We start from the raw sequence: 15242 nt of genomic DNA, 5'->3' as shown, positions 1-15242 counted from the left end.
AAGAATCTTTTTTACCTAAATTTCTTAATATTACACAGTGTTTCTTTTGTTCAAGTATGTCAGGAAAACAGATTTAAAGTGTACATTATTTCTCCTTCACTTCAGGCGTCAGGTCCAGCCTGCATGCATCGTTCAAGTCTTATTGTTCAGCACATTTTTAATGTTAGTCTGGTTCATCTTCTATAGTGCCGGACTGGATCTCTGTGTCCGACTGGCTTGTGTGATGTAACTTGCTGGATTTGTGGAACAACTTAATGAGGTCTTGAAAGCGCTCCAAAACCTAAGGAGAAAAAGGAAACATTGGTTGTCTTCCAACTATGTGATTTATAATGATCGACCTGACTGTAGTATACACTGGACTTCATGAAAGGTTACTGCACACTGCTGAGGAAAATGTTTAAGATCAAGAAGTGAATCTCAAAAAGCCTGTCTAGAACATATTTTGCCCTTAAATAAAAATAAATATTATTTCGCATCGAGTCCATTTTAAGGAATGTTATGCTTTCAAGTACATTTTCCTCTCTAATTTTGATTTCAGGGTGAAATGCGACCTGGATATGATCTTTGTGAGGAAAAGCCTCTGAATGTGAAAGAAAGCAAACCTCGTTGGCTGTTTTGTTGCCAAGCTGGGCTGCAATGGCATGAAACGTGGCTGGCTTGGCTCCTCGCTGCTGACAGGTGGTCAGTATTACACGGTCTGCCTCCCTTTTTATCACACAAACAAAACACAGAAACATTCATTTCATACCATAAATATACAAACTTCAGTAGAGGTACACCGCTACACAATAAACATTGCGTAAAATTCTGAAATGATGCTTTGGTTTCCTTTCAATTAATTATTGTGAATTTGAATAAAACTGGCAATAACCCACAGATTTTAATTGAAATTTTAGATGGAAAAACAGATAAAGACACTACTGGTCTGTAACTAAAAGAAACAGTCACAGATTTTAATTATCTACCATAAGCGACAAAATATAACAAATTTGGACTAATTTTGATATGGAAGCACTACCGTTCAAAGTCTGGGATTGGTAAGATTTTTTTAATGTTTTTGAAAGAAGTCTTTTATGCTCACCAAGGGTGGATTTATTTCATCAACACATTATACAGTACAAACAGTAAAATTGTGAAATATTATTTCAACTTAAAATAACCATTTTCTAATTGAAAATATTTAAAAATATACTTTATTCCAATGATGCAAAGGTGAATTTTCAGCATCATTACTCCAATCTTCAGTGTCACACGATCCTTCAGAAATCATTCTAATATGCTGATTTGCTGTTCAAGAAACATCTCTTATTATTATAAATGTTGAAATCACAAAATATTTCTGTGGAAACGAACAGACTTTTTCAGGATCCTTAGATGTTTAGAAAATTTTTAAGAAATTATTTATCTGAAATCTTCTACAACATCATAAATGTCTTGACTGTCCCTTTTGATAAATTTATTGCAACCTTGCTGAATAAAAATATTAATTTAGTTAAAAACATTGCTGAACCTTTTGAAGACTGAACACATAATACATGTACAGAACACACTGATTAGACCTATTTCTCTCTCTTTCTCTATATAGCATCTGGATTAAAGTGAGACCATATGTGATGATCTTTAAACACTTAAATTTCCTTAAATTTCCACTAAATTTCACATTTTAATTTTGCATCCTGTTTGTTATCTCCATTTACTTTCAGGAGTTGAACTTAAGTTTAAAGGGTCTTTCCAATTCAGCTCTGAACTGCACACAGCCCTGATAACAGCAAAATAAATATTTCTGAAATTACATGATTTACAGTCAAACAAATACTGGTAATATTGTGTAATGTCAGAGATAAATGTTGCACAACATTTCTAACCTCGTCCAGAGGACTACTTTTTTCCCATTTGGTGTGCGTGAGATATTCTTGGCACAGACTGAGCTTCCTGTGGTGTTAAATGAAGACTGTTCACGGTCCACTGAAGAAGACTCAGCTGCGTCCTTTTTTGACTCTGTTGCTACACTGTGTTTCTTGGCCTTGTTCTTTTTTGTTTCTGCCATCTAAGAGAGAAGACGATAAAACTATTTACATTATGATTATGAGGTATGCATACAATTCAGATGGCTTGAGATCTTTATAGACACTAAATATATAAGAAAAGTCAACTATGAGAGAAGTTCTCTTCATGTGATACCTGAACATGTTTATCTCTTTTTCTTCTATGTTTAATGGTTGTTTTGACTGGCTCCATTTTTTTATCTGGTAAGACAGTTCTGATTGGTTGACATGCATGGTTTCTTTCCAAGCCCCGAATGGTTTCCACATTGTCTGCATGATCCTCATCTTGCACTTGTGGGTATAGCTGCTTAAAAAATTCCCAGAATTCCTCCAGCAAGTCAGTGTGATCACGGAACAGCAATGTTATTTGAGCTTTCATCTGAAAAAAAAGAAAGAGAAGAGATGATCGAATGCCAGAATAAGAAGGAAGCACTGCTTGTCTGCTTGCACCGATTTTGAATACCTCTTTGAAGTCAGGAAGATCCTGTGACGGACCCCCTTGTAGAATGTGCACCACCTTTCTGTAGAGATCTGACTGCTCTCCAAAAGTACACTCCAGCTGGCGTAGAAACCGTCTGCTGCGCTCAAATGCCTGCTGCTCTGCCAGCTAAAGCCACACATTAGGAAGAGCATAATTTGTACCATGAAACCTTATGTGTGCTATATTTAGCTATGAATATATGAGAGTATTGTTAATTGTGCTCTACCAGGCCACACTCTCTGGCTTGATCTGGATGCAGAAAAGCAGCAAAATCCCGAAGCAGTTCAGGCCAGTCGCTCAGCACAGGCTTGAGTCTCGTCAGTAACTCCAGTGACGTGCGACTTTTTGGATCTTTCTCAAACTCTGACAGAACACACAGGAACTCGTCCACTTTCCCAGGCACCATCTGCAGCACCTCATACACCTGGAGAAAAGACAGACAGAATATTAGACTGAAAAAATTGACCTGTCACAACATAAAAATGAACATTAATATTTGTGTGCATTTAAGTATTTCTTGCCTTCTCTAGGTAAGCCTGGGCAAAGGCGACATCTTTAGCGTCTCTGTAAGGATCGTCATCAGATGCATTATCGTAAATGACCAAAGGGCTCTCCACAGAACCTGCGATCACCGCATTTACTCAGTTTAGATTTACAAGGACATGGCACACTAATGAAGATGTCTGTAAATGTGTCTGCTTAACTATTACAACTAATGTTTCAGCTATAGAATTCACAATAAAAAATTTTTTTTAGACTCCTACATAATGACTTAAAATTACCTGCAGGTTGATGGTTTGATTTTCCATCATCTGAACTTCCTTCCTTTTCAGATCTCATCTTTGTGGCCAGATGTGAGAATTTCTCGATGGTTTTCTGGTGTTGATGACAATGACAAGGTTAATCAAACATCTCATAAATATAAAATGCATGAACAGGAACTGCTATTATTGGGTGAATCTTATTAAAACAAGCCCCTAAAGTAAAAATGAGATATAAATTTTGCATAGAAGCCTATTTTGAAATATTTTTTTAAAGTTTATGCATTGTAACATATACTTTCATGACATTATTATGTAGACATTTTACTTTTTTTTTTTGTAATTCCCAACAGACAGGATGCTTAAATACTTATAATATACCAAATAATATATATATATATATATATATATATATATATAAAAGAAGAATCAAAATGATTTAAAAGAAAAATGCAACTGTATATAAAACTTTCATTAATATATTTTATTTAATAATAATTGAATTAATAATAATATCAAATACCAATAATAATAAATAATAAAAATTTTGTATTACAGTATGAGCATTTTTTGTATTACAGTAAAAGAAAAAAACAGAAAATTAGTATTCAGTATGAATATCTCAGAGTATAAAAAAATGATCTGACCTGAAGCTCTGGTGCAAACAGGACATCTGAAACACCTCCACCTGTTTTCTCCTCCTTCCCCGTCAGCCTATTGCTGCTTTGCCTTTCTTTTGTGTTCTGCTCCTCTAGTTTCTCTCTCCTGCCCAAAACAATCTCCATGTCAGTGTCTTCCCCGTCAATGCTGGGCGTTGGGCTCCCGGAGGATTCAGAGAGTGTGAGAAACAGCTCTCTGGGGTCCTTCTCACCATACTCTTCCACCTCATTCTCAATCAATACTCCATCATCACTACTCAGCTCTTCCTCTGCAGCTGTGGTTTCTTGTAAGCACTCAGTAGGAGCATCATGAACGGATGTCATTTTTGGTGGGTCTCCTTGTGGTCCATGAGAGCTTTGGAAAGTGTCTGGAGTTCTCTGTTGCTTCCTGAGTTTCATCTCTTTGCTATTCAGAGCTGATGAGTGTTTCAAGGTTTGATCTTGTCCAGCTATCTTAAGGCTGCTGCTTGCAAGCACGTAGCCTGGAGGAAGGAGAAGAAACTGATTTAGAGGTTTTTGATGTATTTGAGCTAGACCACCAGAGCCCCTCTGTACAACTTTAAGCAGAGTGCCACAATGCTGACTAACACGATCTTTAGCTGATGGGGTGCTGGATGCTTTTATGATGGTGGTGGGACATTTTAAAATGTTGGGAATCAGAGACGGTTGAAGAGTAATTATGAGGTTTGACCCTCTTGGTTCAACGTTAGAGGAGACTATTTGTGCAGTTTGATTCACAGCTATATGCTGTGAAGAACAAGTATTTAGCTCTGGTGCCAAAGCAGCAGGTAAAGTGATGATTACGTCCCCCCGGGTTGCACCAACTTGAGCTCTCTGTGGAGAACCAGAGACGCCCATTGGTGTTCCTACAGCATTTTTCACAGGAACAGTCCTTGAAGAGCTCAGTTCAGGTGCGACTGGAGCAAGCGGTAAAGTGACGACTGCTCCACCTGGGTTTTGTCCCATCGGAGGCATGTTTGACATGTTAGATACTATGAAAGGCCCATTCATAGCTCCGTTTCCAGGCACACATGGATTCGGTTCTGGCCTCAGAACCAGTGCGAGATGAGAAGGGTTTGAAAGTGATGGACTTGGAACTGTGATCGTTTTTGGTAAAAGGGTTGGTAACTGGTTCAGAAACACTTCTAGTTCCTCAGCTGATGGGGGAGGTTTTAAAGGCTTGGTGGATTTAGCAGTCTTGTCGTTTTTCTTTTTGCAGGAGCCAGGTGAAGATTCAAGTGTCTGAGCAAGGTCCTCAGGAAGGCTGGGAGGGTAACGCATGCCTGGAGAGAGGCTACAATGTACTTCTGGACCTGGAGACTCAGTGGCTTCTTCTGCTGGATTGGCAGTCTGGGAGTTTCCAGATGGTTGGTTAAACATTCTTACATGCTCATAAATGCACTTCAGGTTTTTCTACAGAAGAGAAAGGTTAAACATTACACACATAAATCAAATGCTTACCATTTAGGAGCAATGAATGAAGAACAGAAGGACTGAAATTACAACAACAGAGCAAGATTATAAGCAGTTATTACCGAGAGCCAATTAGGCATGAGGCTCTTTTCTCTCTCCACCGGGGGGCGCTGGTCAGAAGGACTGACCCTCTTACAGGCCAAGGGCATGGGAGGGCACTTTCTAGTCACAAAGTATGTCTAAAAAACATTGGGGAAAAAAAACATCCCATTTACCACTTTTCAGTGAATTTTCTCGTGTGAAATCCAGTAATTTCTGTAGGAATCCACATGCCACACTGTGTTCATTCACTCACCTTGATGACATTGGGAAAGGGCTTATGACACACATCACGGATGTGTGAATTTAAACTGATAAAGCTCCTAGCAGCAAGCAGATAGCGACAAGTCATCTGCAGTGGGTTTAGAGTACTTCTTAAATGCTTATGACCTAGAACAACAAGGCTGAGAAGACAGAGAAAGAGAAATAACATCAGTCAACAGTGTGGTTTGAGTATAAGAATGTGCAACGATTCAGGTTGATGCATGATTGCAGTACCAATCTTCTGCTGGAGAAAACGGCCCTTTGAATCTAGAAGGACGCAGTTGGATTGTAGGAAGTAGCTCTGGGTAGAGAAACACCGGTCGAGTCACCATAAGCCAGGCCAAAGGAGCAGGAAACTGGCATCCTACTCAAAAAAAAAACAAAAAAACATGCAAACAGAGAGTAAAAAGATGAATTCTAGAAAGTTTATATTTACAGTTGACAGGAATACACTATACACATTTTGCTCTGATTTCTTCCTGATACAGTTTGGATAAATCAACGCTAATTGACAAAAGTCAGAGTTAGATTTGAGTTGACAGATTTCATAGAAAATCGTATAGTGTATGACGGTCACAGACGGTCATAGCTTCAGACTATAATTCCTACATGTTTGATATTTTCAGCCGATTTTAGAACGCATATTGTTTTTATTTGTCAAGCATCTCCTAGCAACAAAGGCACATGTTTCTGGTAGTGTATGATGGCCAGTTTCCCTTTGTGGCTGTTTACAAAGTCGGAAAGTGTATAATGCGTAGCGTTTTAAAATCTGTTCAGATTTTATAGTGTAATGCAGCCTTTAGTGTGTAATAGTGCATTTTTGTTTCTCAATCACTACTACAACCAGACATTGAGTATAAAGCAAAATATTTTGATCTGTGGTTTAACTTTAACTGATCAAAATCATCTGGCTTTTAGACAGTGAAGGAAATATGTAAATTATGCAAGGACAGGCATGTTTAGATAAATTACCAGGGAAACATGGACTTGAGACTGTAGGGTCTCCTTTGGGTGACTGATCTAGTTCCTCCAGAAGAGAAATAGCACTCTGAAGGTTGCAGGCTTTGAAGATGCTGGTGAAGCCATGCTCTACTGGGCCGCAGGATTGGTCTCCATGCTGGGAAAACATCTGCAGCTCCAACTGAGAGAGTACGATGGAAAAAAGAGAGAGAAAATGACAGAATTAACATATACATATACTGTACATCATAGGGTGTTTCTCTAATATGTGTGCATGTCTCACCAAGAACTGTCTGCTTGTTGAAGCCTCTGTCTCCAGACCTTTAACCGAACAGCACAACATGTTCACCTGCGTGAGGAGCTGCACATGCTGCAGGATAAACAACACAGTCAAAGGAGAAAAAGTCAAAGGAGAAACTCCTTTGAGAAAAGTTTGCACATCTTTAAATTGACCAAATGAAAGCATCAGTCTTTCTAGACCTGCTGGATCTGCTGCTGTAGCTGTAGCTTCTGAGCTGTGTTCATGGTCATGGATGTTATGGGGCTAGAGGGGCGTTGAGGGCAGGGTGGAGGTACAGACACTCCTTTACTCTCCAACAGAGCCTTCCGTTTCTTCACCGCCGCCAGCTGCTCCCGCACTGTACGATATCGCTGCTTCAAGACATCTGCTAATGGATCCTCGTACCTAAACATAGTAAACATTTCACCTTATAGTGCAATTGTATATCAGCTGTATACATGATGTGATGGTTGTGAAATTGAGGATGGACATACTGAATATTCTCCATAACGCCAGGTGGCTCCTGCAGGGGACTCTCATCTTCCTCTTTTTCCTCTTCTTCTTCATGTCCTTCTTCTTCCTGACTCCCTAATTCATCCTGAAACTACAGGTGATTGAGAACAGGTTCAGCACAGAGGAAGAAACACAGACACATGTTCTAAGTAAAGATAGGTCTTAACAGTTGAACTACTTTTGACTACTAGTAGGGCCCTATGAAATCTATTTATTTTTTTCCCAAATTCTGTTTTCATTTTACTGGATTCCATTTTAATGGATTATTTAAATATTAATAATCAAAACTGGTGTCTAATCAGTTGAATTCAAAAAGCAATATCTGATGATAGATTTCAAATTAAATGGTAAAATGTTCATGAACTGAACTATGAGAGCAGCTCTGGAGATGAAGTTTATGTGTTCGTGTCCTTATATAGTGAGGCAGTGGTAAGCGTGTATAAGACAAAACCGCACCATTCATTCACAGAGATGTGCAGAACATGCAGACATCATATTTCAATAGTAGCCTTTTTGCACTTTAATATTCACAGATTACTGTATTCGGCAATTCCATCCAAGTTTTCCGCATCATGGAAATCAAAGGGCCCTACTGATCAGGCAACTATTGAAAAACAATCTTTTTATTAGGGATGTGCAAGAATATAAGATCCTTACTGTGTCAAATAGCTCCTCCATCAAGTCATTGACTTCCTTTTCTGAGTAACAAAGGAAAGAAGGTAATTAATATCTAAAAAACAATCATTGCCAATCATTTCTTTCAAATGAACTCACTGGTAATGCGCACTGCCTTGTCATTCCTATAGTCCTCCACATCAGGCTCATCAATTTCAGCCAGGAAATTGTACTCTGGGTCATCTTCATCATCACCCTCCTCTGGCAAGAGAATAAGTTTTTGAGAAACACATATGAGGAAGCACATACATGGTGATTATTTCAGCCTGTCTGTACCTTCATTCTCCATATCTGAACTCATGAGGCCCTGCAGCCACTGCGTCCATTCTCTGTCCTCAGGGGTGGAGCCAAACTCATACATGTCTGGAGTGATGTCAGGAGCACGTAGCTCCGCCTCCAGGCGCCCCAGAGGGACGTTTCTCAGCGGGCGCTTGGATCGTGTGCGAAATGAAATCAGGCTCTCCTCTCCATTAGCACTACTGAGACTCTAATGGCAAAGAGAGATTCAGTTTGAAGAAACATTAGAATTAGCTGAATAACAACAGCTGAAGAAAAATCACAATAACTACGAACATGATCCATTAACTTTTGACAGTACAGAACATTACAAAAAAAAAAAAAAATATATGGTTTTCACAAAAACATTAAGCAACACAATAGTTTTCAACGTTTATAATAATGGTTATTATGCAGCATAGTAGAATGAATCATAAAACACTGAAGACTGGAATAATGATGCTGAAAATTCAGCTTTACATAACAAGAATATATTTTAAAATATATTTTAAAAGGGAAAAAAATAAAAAATAAAAAATAATAATAATATATATATATATTCTAAAAGAAATATCTTTTTCAAATGGTAATAATATTTCACAATATTACTGTTGCTGGTTCGACCAACAACCCCACCAAAAACACAAATGACTTGTTGATTACATAAACAGCAGGAGAGAAGAGAGATGCACCTGATATGACTCAATGCAGTCAGGGCCGATGGCCAGCTCCTCATCCACCGCATGGAGTTTCTCTAAGAAGCTGCAATCTGGTGGGGCCCTGGAGGGGGCCGGTGGTGGTGGTGGGGGTCCCATTGGGGTCACAGCTACTGTCAGGTGCCTAGATCTGCGAAGGTTCTGTTTTTGTGCACAGTAATTGATTTGTGCTTGTTTTTGAGAGTTTAAAACATTGGTAACACTTTACAATAAGGTGTCATTTGTTAACATTAGTTAATGTATTAACTAACATGAACAAACAATGATCAATACATTTATTATACTATTTATTAATCTTTGTTAATGTTAGTTAATAAAAATAGAGTTGTTCATTGTTAATTCATGTTAGTTCACAGTGCATTAGCTAATGTTAACAAACACAACTTGTGATTTTAATAATGAGTTAGTAAATGCTAAAATAAACATTAACCAAGATCAATAAATGCTGTAGAAGTATTGTTCATTCTTAGTTTAAACAATGCTGTATTCTGCTTCTGGCATGAAACATTTTTAATCTTTTTGGCAATAACTACTGTTTGGTTGAGATGATAGCTTCTTTAATTGGAAAAAGCAGAGGTCATGAAGTTATTTCAGGGCAAGAACCCATTGGAGGATAGAAAGTAAGTAATGTTTATTCATCAAATAATCCTGGAATCTTTTTACAACAATCTGAAGCAGCACAATTGTTTTTAACATTGGTAATAATAAGAAATGTTTCTCCCTTGAGAAACAAATTTACATGTTAGAATGATCATGTGACACTGAAGTAATGATGCTGAAAATTCAGCTTTGCATAACAGGAATAAATTGCATTTTAAAATATATATTAAAAAAAAAAGAGTTGTTTTAAATTGCAAAACATAAAACGTTAAATCTAACTGACCCCAAACTTTTGAATGGTAGCGTACAATGAAAATAAACAAAAAGCTAAAAAACACTGAACACTGTATTACTTTTTAGCTATAGCATGTCCATCTACGGATGTCTTACCGGTCTAGAGCTGCTGGCTCCATCCTCCTCATGTTCAGAGCTTGATCTGTGGAGGTTCACTCGACTGCACCGTGGAGAAGATGATGAGTTCTCAAAGTCACTTTCCAGAAGAGTCTACCAATCGCACACACAAACAGTCTCTACAAATTCACTGAGGACAAAACAGTATCAAATCATACAAAAATCATTCTCTCCAACCTCCTCAGCTGTCTCATCCTCCTCCTCTTCATCAGGACGATACTCTTCATCAGAGGAGTCTTCCTCTTCTAAAGGAATATCCACAAACTGGGGTCCCTTCTGTAAGCGCATACACCATTTAATATTATATTCTATATATAACGGTCTGCTCCTGTTCTTGTACATGTTTTATTGCTGGTATACTCTGCCGATTACCTTCACCTTTGAGGGCTTCTTAATTGGTGAAATGTTCCAAGCAGGAATGACCTACAGAATCAAACAAAAACACCTCATTGTGTTTATTAATGTTTTATGTCATTTTCAGGGAGGACAATTAAAGAATGTTACCAACCTGAAATGTTAAGTAGCTATTAAATAATGCAACTAATATAAATGCTGCAAAATTAAAATAGATAACTGTAAATATGTAGCAGTATAATATATGTTACTTTACAGCTCCTATGCAATTAAAGCAACTTACAACTCCTTTCTCCACAACCTCCTTTAGTTTAGAGCGGGTCATCTTGGGTTCCTGAGAGACAGAGAGAGAAATTTTAGTTGTTTTGATCATGCTTATAAGTTTGCATATCAAATATGATACAGCTTGATCATGATACAGGGTTAACCAGCTGTCAATCACTTTCCAGCAGGACATTTATACTCACAAATATAGGAATGGGTTCAGTATCACTGATAGCAGCTTTCATCATGGCCACAACATGCTCATTGGTGATCACTTCCTGCAAATGGACAGTAAAGATGCTGAGCAACTTGCTGAATACAAAGTCAAAGGGATGATCACAAAAGGCTTGGTATGCCTGAGGAAAGATTTGTAACTTGTGTCTTGAGGAAATAAGGCAATAATATCTGCACAGGGCTTGAGGAAGCTGTCCACACTCACATGAATGATGCTACGAACGTTCGCAGAGGTCAGGTTATGTTGACGAGATTTATTTTCAAGTTCTCTGTCCAGCTCTCGGTCAATCTCCACCTCTGGTTGGATTTCATCTTCAGCTTCCTTCTGCTGAGCTTCTACTTCACTGACTGCGTCTCTCTTCCTCCTCAAACCCTTCCTTCTGCCCAGTGTTCGTGTTCCACCCTGTTCCTTGTCTGAAAGAGAATCACATGGTTGATGATTATTCTACACTGTTTTAATACATTTGAGAACAGATGTTTACAGGATTTCACCAATATTCAAAAAAAAAAAAAAAAGCTTAATATTAAAAGCACAAGGTTTGGAAAATTTGAAAGTAAACCATTTAAAATATAAATAATAATATTTTAACTCATGATGCAAAATAAATTATGATGTAAAATATTATTATAACTATCATCATTTTTTTTTGCAGTACAACTGCAATTTGCAAAGTAGTCGTCTTCTTCTTCTTATTAGGCCTAATATTATTATTATATTAAATTTCATCACATTCCTAAAACACCAATGGAACCATTACCCAGCATCAGAGAACATGCAAATGTGTTGAGAAATTATTTAAATATTAATTCCCAGAGTTACAATATAGTAATATATACTACTAGCAATATATTTACATTGTAATGCAAGTAAAACAAAGTAAATATTTTACATCTTAAGGGTTCAGTTGACAGAAAATTTGTGAATCTCTACTCTGCAAGTTGTGCCATTTTAATTTCAACATTGTTTTTATTCTAAATAATTAAAAAATGATAAACTGGCTAAAAAATATTTAAATACTTAATAAAAAAAAAAAAAAGCCAAATATTGCCCAATGAATCGACCTAGGCTGTGCTTGCCATCCCTGGCCACTATTTATTTATTTTTTTAATTCAGGCTCATGATGCTTTTGTGAAATGCACCTCTGGTCCACGTATCTGTGAAAAATCACTAATGAGGAGAGTCCTTTGAGAACTCACTGCATGTGATGATCAAGGTCTTCTCAGCGTCATCTTCAGGCTTCTGGATACATGCAGCATGCTGTTCTTGACCTAATAGCAGTCACACAGACGTTTCTCATTAACAACATGGTCCAAGATACTGGAATAGCACAGTATTACCACAGTAAATGTGGTAATGCTGCCACTGTCCTTGATACCTTTCATATAGTACTAGTACGTTCATATATGAACATAAAAGCGTGTTAACTGTCCAGGCAGACAGCTCACTCGGTTGTAAAGGTGTCTTACTGGCGCTGTCAGACTGAGGGCTGGAGGCTCTGATGGTACTGAAGTGTCTGTCTGATCCTGTAGCGTCTGTAACATCTCTGCTCTCACAAACTTCCTCCGGCTCTTCATTTCTCGCCACTTTACACTGAGAAAGCCCAGTTTTCCTATTATTTAATCTCCGCTTCCGGGATTGATCCATCTCACATTGCCATATTCACACCTGTCGGGATAAATATCATCCATACTGTAGAACAAATATTGATATAGATGTACATGTGAACACTTGCGTCTTAATAACTCCTATTCTTTTCATTATTATGCCCATTCCCAGTGGCAAACTATTCGTTTTAGTTTATATTATAAATATTTGTTTTGGTATAATATATATACATATATATATTTCGATATCTCGCTTTACTTTTAAGGGTTAGCGACAGCAGCTTTCTACAGTGAAGCAGAAGTGTTGTCCGGGACAGGAACGTTACCTCCATTATAACTGTCATATCAACAGAATATTCCGCTTTTCATATTTAATAACGCTGTAAGGCTTCTGTGCAAACATGATGAACAATTCCAATACTTTATACACACCCGCCAACACACTGTACATCAGCGCTGCGATGACGAGAAGCACGTCACTTCCGGCTTCCTGAACGGAATTAGTGAATGTGAAAATAAAAGTCCCCCTATCGGGTGTTTACAAGCTTGTAAGTCATGCAATTTAATTTTTAACTAATTTATTGCTTTTCCAGTCTTGCCAAATTAGCAATTTTGTTGCTAAATTTAGCAACTTTTCAGACTGCCCTAGCAACCTTTTCTTCCAAAAGCACTTAGCAACAAATTTATCTATTTTTAAAATTTATTTGGCAACTTTTTGCAACTTTTGATAAGTGACACACATTTACCATCTAAATTATAGAAGAGAAAACCCAAACATGCCTAGTATTACACACATCACGTGAATTACGTTTGCTGCTATTTCCAATTGTTTAATTTAATAATGTTAATAATAATAACAAATAATTGAATAATTGTTCATTTATGATACATTTTGTTAGTACTTGCAATTGTTGATCAGGTATTTTTTTACCTTTAATTTTTAGGTAAATTTCTAGAAAAATGGAAAAGGTACTAGTAATTTTCCAGGACATTATCCATTATCTGTTGTAACCCGAAAACACAAAATACAATGTGTAATTAAAAATGCAGGTAAAAAAAAAAAAACTGTGGAAAAATCAATATGGAAAATTCCTTCATAATAACATAGTAGATTGTGCCCTATTTTACAGACTTTTCTTAGAGTGTAGCATACTAACTAACTACTAATACACTGCTTAAAAATATAATTGTTCACAATGTGTTTGACTAGTTTAATAGCTAAAAAAAACAAAAACAAATTGTAATCGTTCAAAAATGTGTGCGTTTTCAAAAATTCAATGTATTTAATAAAATAGTTATTTACATTTTAATATTATATTATAAATTTATATTACTTAACGAACAAATCGAAATGGACATATAAAATATTTTTGCTGAGATTTAATGTGGTAGTGACAGTTTTGCGTCGTGATTACGCAATGATGTCACAATGTCACAAATCAACCTTTAGCAACTTCCCCTGAAAATTAGTTGGCAACACTGTGCTTTTCCCCAGCAGTCATAAACACATGACTTTAGGGACAAACAAGACATATGGAAATCAGAAAGAATGTTTCTTAGTGAAGTGACTAACCTAAAAGTTTAAACTTTTCGAATTTATTATAAGTCAGGTTACATCTAATCATTTAGCAAATGCTTAATTCCAGCACAAATGAGAAGAAGCACGAGCAATTTATCTGCTTGTTTTCTTTTTATTTATTATAAAAAACTGGACCCTCTAACACTAGCACTCGCTATTCTATTTCTATTCTATCTACTTGTTTTCTTTTTATTCACAATGTAAAAAGTGAAAGTTGACTTAACTTAAAAAAATTGAGGAAACCCGTTGTCTTAAAATTATTAAGTTAATAATTAAAAAAAAAAAGTTAAGTCAACTTATCACTTTTTACAGTGTATTATTGGGATTTGGTGATCATCTGGTGATCATCTTTTTCCAGCTAATAGTGAACTTGACAATTCAATTAACTTATTTTTTTAATGATCATTTACTTAAACATTTTAAGGCAACGGGTTTCCTCAATTTTTTAAGTTAATTTGGCAACTTTTTGCAACTTTTGATAAGTGACACACATTTACCATCTAAATTATAGAAGAAAACCCAAACATGCCTAGTATTACACACATCACGTGAATTACGTTTGCTGCTATTTCCAATTGTTTAATTTAATAATGTTAATAATAATAACAAATAATTGAATAATTGTTCATTTATGATACATTTTGTTAGTACTTGCAATTGTTGATCAGGTATTTTTTTACCTTTAATTTTTAGGTAAATTTCTAGAAAAATGGAAAAGGTACTAGTAATTTTCCAGGACATTATCCATTATCTGTTGTAACCCGAAAACACAAAATACAATGTGTAATTAAAAATGCAGGTAAAAAAAAAAAAAAAAAACTGTGGAAAAATCAATATGGAAAATTCCTTCATAATAACATAGTAGATTGTGCCCTATTTTACAGACTTTTCTTAGAGTGTAGCATACTAACTAACTACTAATACACTGCTTAAAAATATAATTGTTCACAATGTGTTTGACTAGTTTAATAGCTAAAAAAACAAACAAATTGTAATCGTTCAAAAATGTGTGCTTTCAAAAATTCAATGTATTTAATAAAATAGTTATTTACA

General features: G+C 36.3%; 1 protein-coding gene across 4 annotated transcripts; it reads right to left on the bottom strand.

The window, feature by feature from the left end:
* Positions 1 to 140: 140 nt before the first annotated feature.
* Positions 141 to 13151, bottom strand: gon4la (gon-4 like a). 4 transcript variants are annotated; one of them, XM_058753521.1, is made up of 29 exons: positions 13043 to 13151; positions 12473 to 12671; positions 12203 to 12274; positions 11211 to 11419; positions 10975 to 11049; positions 10791 to 10841; positions 10526 to 10576; positions 10331 to 10429; positions 10133 to 10246; positions 9119 to 9283; positions 8427 to 8637; positions 8250 to 8351; positions 8133 to 8173; positions 7457 to 7566; positions 7163 to 7367; positions 6966 to 7052; positions 6695 to 6863; positions 5957 to 6086; positions 5715 to 5862; positions 5482 to 5598; positions 3935 to 5359; positions 3309 to 3402; positions 3048 to 3148; positions 2753 to 2950; positions 2509 to 2652; positions 2182 to 2424; positions 1866 to 2047; positions 603 to 705; positions 141 to 280 (listed from the first exon to the last, which is right to left on the bottom strand). In XM_058753521.1, the coding sequence occupies exons 2-29, from the start codon at positions 12648 to 12650 to the stop codon at positions 164 to 166; spliced, it is 4941 nt and encodes a 1646-aa protein (XP_058609504.1). In that variant the 5' UTR covers positions 12651 to 12671; positions 13043 to 13151; the 3' UTR covers positions 141 to 163. The 4 variants fall into 4 exon arrangements, with proteins under 4 accessions (XP_058609504.1, XP_058609503.1, XP_058609506.1 ...); XM_058753520.1 differs by having other exon boundaries at positions 12937 to 13067; XM_058753523.1 differs by having other exon boundaries at positions 10532 to 10576; positions 12937 to 13067.
* Positions 13152 to 15242: the final 2091 nt, after the last annotated feature.

This window comes from Onychostoma macrolepis, chromosome 19 (assembly GCF_012432095.1).
Source record: "Onychostoma macrolepis isolate SWU-2019 chromosome 19, ASM1243209v1, whole genome shotgun sequence".
Lineage (NCBI taxonomy): Eukaryota > Metazoa > Chordata > Actinopteri > Cypriniformes > Cyprinidae > Onychostoma > Onychostoma macrolepis.
The sequence above is the reverse complement of the archived record's forward strand: the minus strand, read 5'-3'. Positions and strand labels throughout refer to the sequence as shown.